The sequence below is a fragment of the Hevea brasiliensis genome, chromosome 18 (assembly GCF_030052815.1).
Source record: "Hevea brasiliensis isolate MT/VB/25A 57/8 chromosome 18, ASM3005281v1, whole genome shotgun sequence".
Taxonomy (NCBI): Eukaryota; Viridiplantae; Streptophyta; class Magnoliopsida; order Malpighiales; family Euphorbiaceae; genus Hevea; species Hevea brasiliensis.
In genome coordinates this window covers 6,941,396-6,959,259 of record NC_079510.1, presented here as the reverse complement: position 1 = coordinate 6,959,259, position 17,864 = coordinate 6,941,396, and the positions used below count along the sequence as shown (strand labels likewise).

Sequence of the window (17,864 nt, the reverse complement as noted above, 5' to 3'; positions counted from 1 at the left end):
AGGAAGAAGGTCTGATTTTTTTTTTCTTTTTAGTGTATTTTAAGTCTTTTAGTCTTAGTTGACTTGGTCAATATTTGTAGAAAAATTAAAATTAGTTTTGACATCACGATGATGTCATCCAAGTGATGTAAATAACACTTTTTCCTTTTTTTTCATTCATTTTTTCCATTAGTTCTTTAATTTAATTTCCGATTCCAAAATTTTCTTTTGTCCAATTTTATTGGGCGGTTAGGTCAGGAGTCAGCTCTAAGGGTACATTGACCAAATTGCCCCTCGCCGGTTCGACCCGGTTTGCAAATAATTCAATATTTCTTCCGAATCCTTTACCTAATTATTTGACCTGCTTAACCATTCTTTTTTGTGATTTTCTCTTTTCCACTGTGTTCGCAATAATCCTAATGACTGCGACGTCACATTTTACGGTTTGAAATTTGAGTTTAAATCAACCTCGCAGTCCTTCCCGAGAAGGTCACCCATCGTTGTGACTCCCGGCTCATTTAATTTCTTGTGTTCTGTTTTTTTTATTTATACTTAACTATTTAACAATTACTAATTATTTATTTTCAGGGCTTATCTAGTTGTCTTATATGTGATTCTAATCCTCTTAATTATCCGAACTGACACCGGTCACCGGAATAGTGAAATATACCAAGTTATATAAATAGGGGTGTTACAAGATTTTTGTTGTATATCATGTGATTTGGCTTCCATTAAAGTTAAAGCAGGTACTCTATTCGTTGAATGCATAACTAATATTGCAGAAGATTAGGAATCTGAATTTTGATAATCCATCTCTTATAAAAATTTCTAATGTATAGATTGATAATCATTAGTTATTATTAAATGAATAAACAAACAGTAAATGATGTATTTTCAAAGCACAGAAATCCCAGTTGCAGAGGCAATGAAGTCCCAAATTGAAGCACAGGAGAGATTAGAGGAACAACTTTAGGTGCAATTCTCATGCATGGTGACTTAAACCCTTTAAATATATTTATTTTTAATAGTTGCTTAATTTTTACTTATTAAGGCCCATTTAGAGGTTGAGATTTGGGAGGTTTAGAAAGTGATATATATATATATATATATATATATATCCAAAATTTTAAATAGGAAAAATGACAAAAAATCTCAAATTATAAGTATTTTTATAATTACATAATGAACTATTTATTAAATAATTATAACATAAAATATTGATAATAGTGTAATTTTAAATTAATTTTTAATATCTTTCGATTAACATTTTTAAGGAGGTATTTTTCTCAATGTCAATACTAAACAGACCAGACCTTAATGTGTTGCTCTACTTCTGGTTTTGTGTTCTCTAATTCTTTCCTTTTGTTTCCAATAGGTACAAAAGAAACTACAGATGACAATAGAAGCACAGGGAAACTACTTGCAATTGATATTAGAGAAAGCTCAGAAGAGCCTCTCACTTGATCATATGAAAGGCAATGGTAATCTAGATTTGGCTCTATCTACTCTCATTAAAAGTATGAATGAAGAAGGAAGAAAAGAAAACATTATTGATATTTATAATAATAATGCAAACCCTTGGGCTTTCTATATTAGCAAACAGGGAGAGGTAGAAGAAATTAAAGATTTGAAGCACAAGGTTGAAGCTCCCATTCATTTAGACTTAAACACAAAAGATAGCTATGATTCACTTGCTGTAAATGGATCTGAATTGGAACTCAATATGCTTTCATATAAGAGATGAGGAAATTACTATTTCATGTAATATACAGAGCACAATTGGTTACATAGCGCTTTAGAACTTTCTTCCCCTAATGGCTAGCTTTCAAAGCAAGTTCTAATAAGGTACTTATCAATAATATCAAAATCTTTTGACCAATAAGTTTTAATTTAGTGGTACTAAAGACATATTCAATGCTATAAGATTTCTAATTTGAGTCGGAGTTAATTGTTAAAAAAAAGTAAATAATAATAGCACAATCTTGAAAAACTGCTTTTAACAGGCAAATTCCATCTTTTGAATCTTAAAAGCTTCTTTTAGAAAAAAAAAAATCATATATAAGAAAAAGATTGTACTGAATTTCTGCACAATCATGTAATTTTCTATTTTTTAAAATAATTTTTTTTAAGTTAAAAATAAAATTTTTCACTTACTATATTTTTAAATATGATAATTAAAAAAAAAAGGAAAAATTACAATTTACTAATATGTGGTTTGACACATCTGTCAAGCAGAGTCCTAAGATTATGTTTATGACAAAAAGGTACACTTAACTCTAACTCCGTTTGCAAACGGAGGAAATTGAATGTAAAAAAAGTTAAGATAAATTATAATTTAATTCTTGATATTTAGTGAAATTTGTAAATTAGACCCTATATTTTTAAAATTCATCTGTGTTAACCTTTGAAATTTAAATAAACCTATAGATTAGTCACTCTATCTAATTTATTATTAATTATACTAAAAAAATACTAGATACTATTGTAAATTTATAATATAAATTTTATTATAAAATAGTCTCCCTATTTTATAATATTTATTATTTTAATTATAATATTGTCATTTTATTTTGTCAGTATTCTAGGTATATTATATATTTGAATTAAAAGAATTTAATTGGAAAATTTATATTATATTATAATTAACAAATAAATAATTTGGATACTTTTGCATTTATATACATCTAGGCAGGGAGTAAATATGTAGGTTTATTAAAATGCCAACAACTTAATAAGTTAGTTTTAAAAATATAAGAATTAATATATAGGTTTTATTAAATCTCAAGAATTAAGTTATAACTTGCCTTAATAGTGTTTAGAGAAATTTTCCTCCTTGCTAATAACTATAAGCTAGAGTTACCTTTTTGTCAAAAAGGTAACCTCAGGACCTATTTAAAAAATACAAAAGATTGGAAATAATATTTTATAATTTAAAAAAAATTTTGAATTCTTGTAAAATTTAATTTTGATTGAAAATTTTTAATATGTTTGTTGAATTGAGTGCTTACTATACTTTTGTTTAGTGACATTAAACCCCTAAACCATTATTTTTCTTCATAGTTAGCCCTTGTTTAGCAGAGGTTAAGAAGTCAAATGCTTTTGATTTCCAAAATTTGAGTGAATAATGGCTGAACTTTTAGTTGAGCTTCATGTACCTATGAGAATGTTGAAGAAACTTTTGTTAAAACTAATAAAGATAGACGTACCAAATCCCATCACAGGCTCAAAAGTATAACTTCTCTATATGTTTTCATATTTCTATTTATTAAAAACTAACTTACGCCAAATCAAAACCACCTTATTATATTCTTATTGTTCTCAAAGAACATATAGATATGCAAGAAAATTCTTACTTAAACTCGGTCTATTATGAACTTAAGATATAAACATATGAAATTTATATGTTTAATAGGTGAGTCCCATTATATATCTTGTCTTTTAAGTTCATGATAAATCAAGTTTAACTAAGAAAAATCTAGGGCATAAGAAGTAAAAATATAGGTTATAGGAGTCCCAATCAACTTGAGTACCCATGGGGGAAATTGTAGACAGTCATCAACAGAAAAATTAAGGGTCTTTAAATATAGATTTTTAAATATTCATCCATGCGAGTATACTTTACTTCTGGATAAAGATTTGAAGCTTCCTCTCCATCTTTTCCTATTTCAAAGTTTGTCAAACATCCTTCATAGAAAATATGATAGAAATGTCCAATTCCTACTTTTGTTGCATAATCCACATCTGCAAATAGCAAATATTAAGCCAATCATTTTAAAATATTGTAACATTAAGCAAGAACTAAGAAATTTCTTGTCTATATTAGGTCTACATTCACTATCATTTACATAAACATAAAATGGAACCGTCTCAAATTGGTTCGGATTAATCCCGATTGTCTTTTAACAGCTCTAATTTTGGTCAATCTGAGTTGAGGCACTTCAATAGTTGATTTTTTTTTTTATTTATCCAATTTCAATCTAGTTCAACTCATGGTCCTGGAGGAGGGAAGAACCAATCTCGACCATTGGATTATTGATTAGGATTTTTCTTGCCTAAATCTGATTTATCATGGACCCAAGATACAAAATGTCCGATGGAACCCACCTATTAAATATATGGGTCTCATATGTTTATGTTTTGGCTCCATAGTGGACTAGGCAAGAATTTCTTACAATCCAATTTGGACTCTTAAACTATGACTGGTTCCAATTTCGAATTTAACTGAATCAATTCTGATTCAATTCCGAGCCCAACCAGATAATGGTGAATGCAAAACCAGTAACGTAGACAAGAAAAATAGTAATTTAGCGAAACATTTTGGTTACCATTCATGGAGGCTAAGAATTGTTCCCCAGAAATGCTTTTCTTTTCTAGCGTAGCACCGCTGAGCTTCTCCCACATCTCAACTAGTTGTCTTTGCGAAAGAATGTTTTCTGGTGGCCTTAAGTACAATGTTTTATTCAAAGTTCGAGGATCATCTATTGTCTTGATTGTGTATGTTGCAACATCATCTTCATCCATAAAAACAGCTAAAAGAAAAAAGTATAATTCAATCATTAGCATCAACAAATTAAGAGAGTACTTAATATTAGCTCTATTGTGTACTTATATATAGATCTTAATCAATGAGCTCTAGTTTAGTTTAGTGATCATAGAATCATCTCAAGGGTTGTCAGGTCTCGTGTTTAAATCTCAATCTAAATCAATTGTGCTAAATATGTATATGTCTTGGGAGAGCAATTGAAATCTCATAGTTTTATTTGAATTTTGCTGATGAGGGATAACTGATTAGTCTTTCTTCACTTTTAAAGTCTAAGAAGTGGGAGTAAGAAGGTCTCGAGTTCAGTATAGGATCTCATACTTTGGATGTGGGATCCATGCATGCATGCCTAGCAAGTAAGCACATAACATGTACTTACCTTTAACGTTGCCATCTCCGTAGAGATACACTGTATCAGTTGGAGGAGTTAGCGTGCCAAGCTGAGAGAGGTTGCTGACAAAATAACCGGCGAAGCAGTTAGCGGAGACGTAAGTGTAGGGGATGTTAGCCTCTTCTATTGCCTTTCGCACTACCATTTTCTGATCAAAAGACTCTCTTCCTGGTTCAAGCGCATGTCCCATTTTTGATGGGTCCATGCCAAATTCTGAAGGCAAGAAACGCTGCAAAACAACAGTACATAAAATTATATATGCTTAAAGCCTTTGTCTTTTTAATTTTTTTAATGTTAAAAATAAAATAAAAATTAAATTATTTCAAATTAATAAAAAATATGCATTAAATTACTAAATAATTTTTTGTAAGTACTTCATATATAACAACATCAAGATTATTATACTGAGACTAAAAATTTTGACTCAAAAAATTATTTATTTGTCTTTATATATTTTGAGACAAATAATTACTTGTTCCATTTATTACTATTTCTAAATGTAACTAGAGACAGATATAGAGATAAATATATATTTGACATTGATTTAACCTTCAGAGACAAATAATTTGTTTATATTAATAATAACATATAGAGAAAAAAAAAAATTATCTCCCTTTTCATTTTAATAAATTACATTATTTGCCCCTAAATCTATTTTTAAAGGCAAATTAATTTGACTTTAATTATCTAACTAAAATTTTAAAATTTATTTTTAAAATCAAATAAATGTCTTTAATAATATTTTCCAAAAAATAAATTATTTTGTCATTATATATTAATTTCTTCATATCATTAATTATTAATATAAATTCATTTATTAGTCCTTAATAATATAATATTTATTTACTACTACAATTTAAATAAATTTTATTTAAATTACTAAAAATTAATAAATAAAATGATGTGGGACATCACTTTCTTTTTTTTTATAAATTATTATTTTCTTAATTTATAATTTAGAATTTAAGTTTCCAATTCATCACTATAATAAAGAATTAATAACATATCATATTATGTAATCAAATTTTATTATATTTATTATATTACTTACATATTTTTAAGTACAAATTTAATTAAAAATAATAATTAAAAAATAAATATATTTATTTATGTATAAATAACAAATTCTAATATCAAAATATTTATAATTTAACGGTAAAAGTGTTTTTATCCAATTTTTGAGTTTTTTTTAATTAATAACATTTGTTAGTTCAATGATTAATAACAATATATTGATTAAAAGGTTTAATTATATAAATTAAAAGAAAAATATAATTTCTTTTATTTTAATATATACAAATATAATACAATATAAGTGTATATATGTATTTATTTACATGTTTAATTTTTAAAAATCACTTTTTTATTTAACTCTATATATATAATATATAAAAAATAATAGAAAATTATATAAAAAAATTAAATCATGAATTTTATGATAAGTATAATAATATGAAATCCACATTTGCAAAAAAATTATAAATATTATATTCAATTGTTTAAATTAAAATATTAATTTTAATGTCATTTTAATTAATTATATAAATAAATATATTTATCAATTTAAAAATTATTTGTTTATTTGATTATATTTTTATAAAAGTTATATGTTATATTATTAACATATAATATTAACTTAATTATTAACTTAAATGTAATATAATAAAAAAATATAATAATAAGTTTTAAAAATATAAATAGGTGAAAATATTTAAAAATTAAAATAAATTAATAATAAATGTAAATTAGTTAATTGAATTTAATTCATTTAAACTTTATTTTTTTTTAAATTTGATTAACTTATTTTAAATTTTTATAATTTAAACTAATCTTAACTCGCATAATGAAATTGCATGTGAAAGAAAATTATTTGTAAAATCAAAAAATAAAATAATTTTTAAATAAATTTTTTTAGTTGAGTGTATTATTACTAATATAAAATTTTTATTTTTATTATATTGATATCTTGAAATTTTATATTATTATATTGTTTAATACAAAAAATTTTAAAACCTATTAATATAGTAATTATTTAACATATTTAATAAATATTTTTATTTTTATTTTTAAAATTATAAATTATATTATATATGTTATAAATACATTATTGAGTAAAATATAAATATAAATTTAACTGTGCATGTATTAATTAAAATTGAAAATATATATAAAATAACAAAATTTTTGTATAATAAGTTTTAAAAAATAATATTTCTAAAAGAAAAAATATAAATTTAAATTATTAATATTTATAAGAATATTTTTATTAGTTAAAAATTATTAATATTTATAGGATTATAATTATAGAATGATAGTATGAGTAGAATATTAATATTATTATAATAATATTAAAATTTTAATATATATTAATTATTGTAATATTAAAAAATAAAATTATTAAGTATTTAGTGATAAATATTTCATCGCTAAAAATTATTAGTGTTAATATAATATATTGTAGAATTAGTATAAGAAAACATTAATTACTAAAATTATTAGCGATGTATTCTTTTGTTGCTAAATAGTATTAGTGTCGAATTTATATAATTAGCTACATAACATGCATTATTAGTGATGAATCATTTATGTAGCTATAAAAATATTTTTTTGTATTTTTTGAAAAAATAAATTAATTAATAATATTTTTTTATTTATTAATTTTTATTGTACTTAATTATACTTAATTATTTCTCATAAAATTTTATATTTAACTGAAGTTAAGTATATGTAAAATTAAGAATTTTAAATTTATATAAATATTAAAATTAATTTAAATAATAAAAATATAATTTTAATAAATTTTAATAATGAAGGATAATTTTTGCAAAACTAACATTCTCAATTATATATATATATATATATATATATATATATATATATATATATATATATATATATATATATATATATATTAGTTATTAAAAATATTTTGAAAAAGAAAACTTTTTTAGTAATAAATTAAAAAAAATTAAAACTTCTTATATAAATAAAATTAATCTTAATAAATTAGAAACAAAAAATATAGCACTTAAAAGTCAATAAATTTTATTTAAAAAATTAATTATTAAAAATAAATAATATAATATTTAAATAAATAATCTATTCATGTAGAATTAGTAATATATATTTATATATATACACACCCTGGCTTTTAAAGATAAAAGAGGCAAATGTTTGGCATTGAATTTGTAGAGTCCAAATTATTTTTCTGAATAAAAGTATCATTTTAAATGTTATTAAAAAAATTAATTTGAGGAAAATTATTTATTTTGTTTTTTAATATTAAATAATTAAAACTTATCAAACTTAATTTTAAATTATTTTTTAATACTTTCTTACTTATATATTTAGAAAAAATAACTTTTTCAATAGCGATTTCTATAACAATTTTAACAACAATGCTATATAGACGCATAATTGATAATTTTTAATTTGGTAATTGATAATTTTTAATTTGTTGCTTGGACAAACACGGTATAAACTAATTTTTCTGCAGGTCAATCACTTGGCACAGAGTTTCCATTGCCCTGCTTCAGTCGACAATCCACTAGATGGAAGCTACTTGTGGGTGCCAATTTTGCATTTATAATTACGATGTGTGGAGTAATAATTGTATTATTTATGGATGTGATTTCACTTTATTTTAATTGTTAGAAATATTAAGTATTTTGTATGAATGATTTAATTTTAATAATATATGTATTTTATTATATTGATCAAGATTACTATTATTGGTGTATTATATTTATTTATATATTAGTAATAAAAAGTTTGTCGCTTATGGTGTTGGCAGCCAGTTGCGAAAATTCTAGGGTTTGAAGAAACAAAGAAACAAAGACAATAAAATTTTCGACAGATTAATTTTTTTAATATTGTCAATAGTGGTGTCACATAATATTTTTTTTTTTTCATATTTGTAGTGTAATCAAAATTTAATGAAATGATTAATTTAAAAAATAACTAAAATAATTTTATACATTTTAAAATTTTAATAATTATAATTTTTTACTTCATAATAAAAAAATTATGATTTTAAAAATATATAACTTCTCAAATAATGAAAAATAAATTAGATATTATAAACGTTGAATGAATATTCTATTTATTTTGTGAAAAATAATTTTTTTTAAAATATTTTTCATTTTTTAATAAAATATTTTTTTATAAAAATATTTTTTGTTATTTGTTTGTAATATCAAACTAATGATATATGTTCATTTTATGTATGTATAAATATTTTTACATTTTAATAAAATTATCAAAATCTCAAAAATAGAAAATGACTTTTTCTTTTAAAAATTTGAAATCATTTTTCTTAAAAATTATTTAAATTTTTTATTAATTTATTTTTCTAAGTATCCAAACACTAAAAAAATATAGAAAATATTTTTCTATAAAATAAATGGATCTAAAAATCTATGAAATTAAGTCATCTTTTTGACACCATTAAAAGTAATTATATATGAAAACTAAAAAGAAATAGTTGTGTTTAATATTGTTTTTCTTTTTTTTCCCCTTAAATACAATGTGCATATAATATTCCTAGTAAAATTAGAAAGGAAAAAATTAACCAATTTGAAGGAGGAGCCGAGAGTAAATCAAGCCAGATACGAAGGAATTAAAGTTTCCATTACAGGAAAGATAAAAAAAAATTTTAAAAAAATTATATAATGAGTTGAGATTTATGTGCATATAATAATTATTGTTCATCATGATGGATTAAATACCATTGAATGATAACTCACTATACATTAATTTCAATAAATAAAAAATAAAAAACACTAAATAAATCTCTAAACTTTTAATATAGTGTTAAATAAGTTTAAAATTAAGTTTTGAACTAAATAAGTCAATGTGTTTTTTAATTAAGGCTAAATAAGTTCACACATAATAAAATATTAATTTTTCTTAATTTTGCATATTAAAAATTATTTATAAGTTTTAATTAAAATAAAATTAAAAAAATTAAAAGAAAACATGGTAAAGAAAAATTATTTAATATTAAAATTATTATTTTTAATATTTTATTATTTAAAAATTAAAAAATAATATTTTATTCGATATAAATTTATTTAGTCTTCGTAAAAAGTACAAAATCTTATTTGATTCAAAATATAATTTTGGACTTATTCAGCTATATCGGCTTATGTTATCTTTTTCCCAAAAAAACAATGATTTAAGAGAGAAAAAAACAGGGGAAAAAAAAAATAAAAAGGGAAGAAGAAAAAAGTACAGTACCTTAACATTTCCTGCTTCTTTGACGGCTTCAACAAGTTTGAGCTGCATGAGAAGGTTATGGGATCGAAAATGAACACCAGAGATGGTACAGATGACAACATCAACCTTCTTCACAGCCTCTACTAAGCTTTTATGATCAGAAAACGAGGCTTTAACCAGATGAGCTCCTTGCTTCTTAAACGACAGTAGCATTTGAAGCTTTTCAATATCAAGTCCTATCTCAGGCCGTTGAACTACATACGTTTTGTGACCTTGTTCTAAGCTTGCTTTCACAATCCTGCTTCCCACATACCCAGTAGCCCCAACAACAAGAACTTTGCTCTTTGCCATGATTTTTCCTTTGGTTTTCTCGAGAGAGACAGAGATACAGAGAGCCTTTGATAACTCTTTTCTCTCCTTTTATATATATATATATATATATATATATATATATATATATATATATATATATATATATATAATGTGTGTGGTGAAATCCACCTATTAAATATATACATATCATATAATTGTATCATAGTAAGATTCATCTATTAAATACATGATTCCATATAATTGTGCCTTGGTCCATGTTAAATTAAATTTAGGTAAGAAAAATTTATAATGCATTTATATTCGAAAGGCATTTAGCCTATTTATGAAAATTAGATTATAAGAATATAATATTTATAAATTAATTTAAATTTATAAATATTTAAAATTTTAAATAATTATGTGATTTATTGAAGTGCTTATAAATTATAATAAGCAGTTGATATATTTTGTAAAAAAAATTATCTTATAAGCACAATAACGATAAAATGACTAAAAATAATATGAAAATATTTTAAAATTAAATAAAAATAATATAATAAATTATTTGAGTAAATTAACTTATAAACATAATTTTTATAATCACTAAAATAAAAAATTCCTTTACTCCCACTGCTTATTATTATAATTATTATTTAAATAAATTACAATTTAATTTTCTATAATTTAGTTAATAAGATTTAATAAAATTTATAAATTAATTTCTATCGTTAAAATTTTAGTTAAATTATTTTATTAATTCTAAAAAGTACTAAAATTATTTTGGATAGAATTGAAATCATTCATATATTTGTAGAATAGTTTAATTTTCACAACTTTAATAATTTGGAAAATTTTTTCAACTTTAATAATTGAATTGAAATCACTAAAATGTCTATGGATTATGATTATTTGGAAAAAAATTTCCCACTTTAGTAATTTTCAAAATCATGAATTGTAGAATTTTTAAGTAGTTTTTAATTGTGGGTACTAATGAATTTCTTTTTTTTTATTTTTTTATTAAATAAATTCTCTATATTTTTTATCCAAAAATTCATTATTTTAATAATATTTAGAAATAACAATTTTTTACTTGACCTATCTAATCAAAGGTAATTTACATATAACTCACTTAAATTTACTCTATTTAAAATTATTTAAATTTGAGTGAAATTAATAAATTTAACCATTAATTAGATGATTTGATGTGATCCAATTAATTGATCATTTGAGCAAACACTCACTCCAAAACCATTAATTAGTTATATATTTTTATATTGCAGTAATCTTTTAATTCTAGCAACTCAAAATTTGACTCATAAAATTCATTTTTAAAATTAAAAAATTTGAGTAATTCAATCCAAAATAACTCACAACAATTAAATTGACTTAAATTTGTTTAATTTTTTTATATAATGACTTAATAAATAACTCAAATAAACATATAATATATGTAAAATGATTTCATCTAAACTTCAATGAAAAAAAATAAAAATAAAAATTCAAATTCAAAATAATCAAAATTTTCCAATCCGACCAATTAGGAGTATTCTAGCTGCTTTTCCTTCACTTTTAAGATGTAGAGAGTAGGAAAATTTTGAGTTTTAATCTCACCAACTGCCTATTCTAAGATAATTTACTTTTATCATGAGAAGAAAGATTGCTACCTCCTATTGTATAGTCTATCGATTATTACTTGATTTATTGAGCCTCCATTGAATCTAAAAAAAAAAAAAAATTGTCAGCTTGAACTTTTTAAACCCATATTAATCTTAATGAATAAAGGGTTTAATAAATAAAATTTTAAAAATTAATATATATATATATATATATATATTTATAATCGGGACTCGAATGTAAAATTTTACAAATCTGAAAATAGACATTATTCTCACTAAGCTAAAGTTGATTGATAAATTAAAAATTAACTGTAAATAATAAGTGAAAGTACCCTATCAATTTTTTCAATATAAAATATAAATTATAATCAATTGCCAATATACATGGTACTTGACTATATGTATACCTATGTCAAATTTCACTTTCAATGGCGTGATAAACACTAGTGGAAGAAACCAAAAGCAATGTAATTGTCTAATGTGGCGGCTGTGAGTTTTTGACGATATATGAAAATCGTTTGTGAAGACCTCCTTTTCACTTGTACTCAAATAGAAAAATCGTCACCACACTTTTGTCATAGGCGTAGCTTTGAGGTTATTGAATTCACCTTAATGTTTTGTCAAAAACATATATTAACATAAAACGTCATTAGGGAAGTTCATTAATTGTTTGCCTGAAAAATACTTGAAATCAACCTAACACCTTTCAATTTATTAATATATTATACCAAATTCTCCATTTTGTTCGATTCCTGACCTTTTGAACAACTTGAAAATTTTAAGAAATTGATAACGAAGTGTCAGCCACTAAATCAAATAGTAAACTTGATATTTTAAAACTCAAATTTGAAATGTCTTCAGCCCAAGGACCCCTTCGCCCCACCCCCCCCCCCCCCCCCCCCCCCCCCACACACACACACACATATATATTCTTTTACTAATTGAATTTTAATTAGATGTCAAACTTAAAATCTTACGATGGCCAATACTAGTGGTGGTGGTGACAATCAAACTCGTGATGGTAATCAGGGGTTGCTAGCTGTTTGGAGAGCAATTGAAGAACAGCTAAATAATATGGAACAATTTAGAACAAATTTGGAATGCTAATTTTAGGAGCTTCAAGAGCAACAACATACCATGTTGAATAGTGGTGAAAATAGGAATCAAGTACCTATTCAAGCCAGTGGAGCTTATCCCGGTAGAGCTAAACTTGATCCCATTCTCTTCAACCTTAGAAGAAGAGCTATGATAGAGGATGATACAAGCGACAATGAGGAGATGAACTTCGGGTATGTTGCATGCCAAGGACAAGGAAGAGGTGGCTGAAATTTCCAACAACACTATAGGAGGGATGATGAGTTCAAATTGAAGATGGATATCCTTGCCTTTAATGGACTTGACATTGAAAGTTTTCTTGATTGGTTGACTTAGGTGGACCGTTTCTTTGAGTATGTTGAAATTCTAGAGGAACGAAAGGTAAAACTAATGGCTTATAGATTAAAGGAGTTTATATGGTGAGAAAATTGATGCTTTCACCTAAATTAGAAGACAATACACAAAGACACAAACTCTTTCGCACCCGATGCAGAGTAAATGGGAAAATTTTTTATTTAATCATTGATGATGGAAGTCAAGAGAACATCATCAATCAAAGAGCTGTCCAAAAACTCTCTTTGACACCCGAGGCATATCCACATCCTTACACTATAGGATGGATCAAGGAAGTTAGAGGAATTCAAGTGAACAAGCACTGCAAAGTTCCTTTCTCTATTAGTAAGTATATTGATGAAACTTATTATGATATTGTTGACATGGATGCTTGCCACATTTTGTTGGGAAGACCTTGGCAAATTGACGTTGATGCAAAGCACTCCGATTGAAAAAATGCATACCAGCTGGAGAAGGAAGGAAAAATTTACATTCTTGTTCCAATTGGAGAAAAGAAACCTGCCAAAGCTTCTAAAGTGGAGAAAAGGGATTTTCTCTTAATTACCAATAAGCCTTCTAAATTTGTAGCTAAGTGCAAGGAGACGAAACAGGTTCATCTTTTGGTGATTAAGGGTGAGGAAGGAAAGAAAGAGGAGGAGCCAAGGCAATTGCTAGTGGAGGTGAAAAGCCTATTGGAGGAATTTCATGATGTGATTCTTAACGAATTACCCAATAAGTTGTAATCCATGAGGGATATACAACACCATATTGATTTGGTGCCTAGTGCAAGCTTACCAAATCTAACTCATTACAAATTGAGTTCTAAAGAAAGTGAGATCCTAAGGGAGAAGGTAAAGGAAGGGACACATCTAAGCTAGCATAAGTCCTTGCGCAGTGCTGAAATTACTAACACCAAAGAAGTATGGGGGAAATGTATGCTAAACCAGGTTCATAATGATTATTTTGTGCATGATGGCTATCTCATGAAAGGTGGACAACTGTATCTTCCTTGTACATCTATTCGTGAAAAAAGTCATTAGGGATTTGCATGGAAGTGGCTTAGCAGGACATCTAGGACAGGATAAGACCATAGAAGCTATGAAAAGTAGATACTATTGGCCTAAATTGAGGGGGGATGTGACTCACATTGTCTCTAGATGTTATATGTGTCAAACATGCAAAGGACAAACACAAAATATAGGTCTTTACATGCCTTTGCCCATGCCAAATGAAATATGAGAGGACCTATCGATGGACTTCATGTTTGGTTTACCACGAGCTCAATAAGATATGGATTCAGTTTTTATTGTTGTTGACAAGTTCTCTAAAATGGCACATTTCTTACCTTGTAAGAAAATAACAAATGCAACTTTTACAACCAAACTATTCTTTCGGGAGGTTATACGCTTGCATGGAGTGCCCAAAACCATCACATCTGACACCAAGTTCTTAAGTTACTTTTGGATCACTTTGTGGAGATTATTTGATTCTTCATTAAAGTTTAGTTGTAGGCGCAACCCCAAACTGATGGTCAAATGGAAGTGGTGAATAGAACCTTGAGAAATTAATAAGAAGCATTTGTAAGGATAGGCCAAAGCAATGGGACTTTTCCATAGCACAACTGAATTTGCTTACAACAATGTTGCCCATAGTGCCACGAGAAGGACTCCATTCTCTATCGTGTACAATAAGGTTCCTAATCATGCCTTAGACTTGGTAAAGCTTCCAAAGGTTCCTAGTTTAAGTGTAGTTGCTGGAAATCTTACTGAACAAATGCAATCGATTCAAGAGGATGTGAAGAAAAGGCCTGAGAAAGCTAATGCAAAGTACAAAGAAGCTGCGGATAGACAAAGAAGATTTAAAGTATTTGAGGTGGGAGATGAAGTCATGGTGTTTATGAAGTCATAGGAGATTCAAAGGATTGTTGGGGGACACCATAAGCTTAAACAGAGGAAATATGGTCCAATTAAGATCACTAAGAAGATTAATGACAAAGCATACGCTTTTGATCTTTTGTTTTGGATGGAGAACATTTCCAATATCTTCAATGTGGCTGATTTGTGCTTGTACCTACTTGAATGTGCACTTAATTATCCAAAAACTAACTTGAGAAGGAGTCTTTTTGCAAGGGGGGGTGGGTAAATGATGTGGAGCATTTATTTTAATTAGGATTAATTATATTTTCTACTTTATTTAGATTTTCTATTGTATTTATGTTTACCTAAAACACCTAGATAATAGTTATTTTATTCTAATTAGTTTAATACCATCAAACCCTATAAATACCACCCCCTCTCCCATTATATATAGATTTTGTAACTTTGTTTATTTCTTCAATTTTCAATAAAACTTTTTTGCTTACTTTCATCTCTTTCTTCTTAAGGTTTTGGATTATACCTTTGGTGTTCTTTGGATATTTGTTCTCGTGACAATTTTTACACACTACACGCTGCGTCAAAATTAAATTAAATAATTATATTATGTTTAGTTAAAATACATTAATAAAATAAACAAAAACAACTATGCAACATTCAAAATTTTACTTTATAAGCTATTAAGTACCTTTTTTTTAATAATAATCTATCCTCGATCTTTATAGAATAATGAAAAAAATTAAAAGGATATATTGGTAAAATTACAAATATAATTACTTATTAAAACTGATACTAGCTTTTCTTAAAAAGCATCACATTTGAGCTTTTTATCAAACCTCAAATATTTAATTAACCAAACACATTTTACTCTCCCATCTATAAATTTAAATGGAGCCTTATATGCTTTTTAAAGTCTACCAATATTACAAAATTTTGCAACTTCTGTAATTTTTTATGATAAAAATAATTTTATATTAAATAAAGTTAAAAATGCATAAAATTAATCATTTTCAGTAAATTTGTTTTTTTATCATTTGGAATGTTAACTTATTAGATTGGCTTAAATGCTTTTAGATCATATTAATACAATTTTTTATAAACTTATATATATACTCCTTCTATTTCATGTTAATAATTTTTGAAGGTTTTTCAAAACAATTAAGGAAATAATTGGATGACATTATTTTTATAAAAAAAATTAATAATTGATTACCCTTATCTAATTATTAAAATGTAGAAAGATATTAAGAAAAGATAAATATATTGGAAATAATGATAATAAGGATAAAGTTAGAAAAAAATAATATAATAAATAAAGTGAGATATTTTTTTTTAAAATTATCTATTATAGTTGGACAAAAAGAATTTTATAAAAAAAAATAATAATTGATTACCCTTATCGTATTATTAAAATGTAGAAAGATATTAAGAAAAGATAAATATATTGGAAATAATGATAATAAGGATAAAGTTAGAAAAAAAATAATATAATAAATAAAGTGAGATATTTTTTTTAAAATTATCTATTATAGTTGGACAAAAAGAAAGAATAATTTCTATAAGGAAATGCGCATAATGTTAGGTGTTATTTACATTTTTTTTTTTTTTCACTTTCTTCACATTCTTTAATTGTGATTTTGAAATTTATTTATATTATTTGTGTGCAAGACATTAGTACCATTGCTTAAAAGCAATACATATATATGTGTGTGTGTATATATATATATATATATATATATATATATATATATATATATATATATATATATACATACATATATATTTCTTCTGTTTTGGCTTGGGCAAGAAGAGAACTTGTATGTGATTTCTGCGCAAGGAAAGTTGAGCTGGATGCAATTTGCTTTTGATGATCCTTAGACTGTTTGAGAAACCATTCTTCCACAATTGCTAAGGAGGCATTTTGATTCTTTTGATTCTTTAGGTGAATCTCCTGGAGGCTTTCTAAGGATCATGATGAAGAGTCTGTAAAAATTCACGAGTTAAGAAGTCAGGGACAGAATTCATATCTCCTCTAATATATTTAATTTCAAAATAAAAAATACTTAAAATAGCTAGCTATATAGCAAAAATCTATTTTGAAGAAATATTTTGAACATTCTTTTTCAAAATTTCTTTCGTAAATTTGCAATATATTCTCAAAAGGAATTTTTGATTAAGTAAATCACTTTGAAACTTTTGAATACAAATAACTATAGACCAAATCTCCTTTTTGATGCTATAGTAATTCTTTTGGGTATTATCCTAATGTCCAGAAAAATACTGAACTATACATTCTCTATTATTCTTCTTTTGCTTTAAAATTTCTCCATATCCTAACTTGGAGGCATCAGTTTCAATAATCTTAAAAGCACTGGGGTCGACCAGGTGTAAGGAAGGGATTTCTTTAATTTGGGCTTTAATTTTTTGAACGATAAGAGTGTGTTCTTGCATCTAAGGCTTTGGATTTTTTCTTTAATCTTGCATGAAGAGCTTGTAGTAATCTATTA

At 25.1% G+C, this 17,864-nt stretch overlaps 1 protein-coding gene and 1 pseudogene across 1 annotated transcript; one reads left to right on the top strand and one right to left on the bottom strand.

Moving 5' to 3' along the window:
• Nucleotides 1-865: 865 nt before the first annotated feature.
• Nucleotides 866-1,744, top strand: LOC131175816 (myb family transcription factor PHL11-like; annotated as a pseudogene).
• Nucleotides 1,745-3,256: 1,512 nt separating this feature from the next.
• On the bottom strand, nt 3,257-10,538 carry LOC110649727 (isoflavone reductase homolog). The gene is made up of 4 exons (XM_058141168.1): nt 10,149-10,538; nt 4,899-5,139; nt 4,305-4,508; nt 3,257-3,720 (listed from the first exon to the last, which is right to left on the bottom strand). The coding sequence occupies exons 1-4, from the start codon at nt 10,476-10,478 to the stop codon at nt 3,557-3,559; spliced, it is 939 nt and encodes a 312-aa protein (XP_057997151.1). The 5' UTR covers nt 10,479-10,538; the 3' UTR covers nt 3,257-3,556.
• Nucleotides 10,539-17,864: the final 7,326 nt, after the last annotated feature.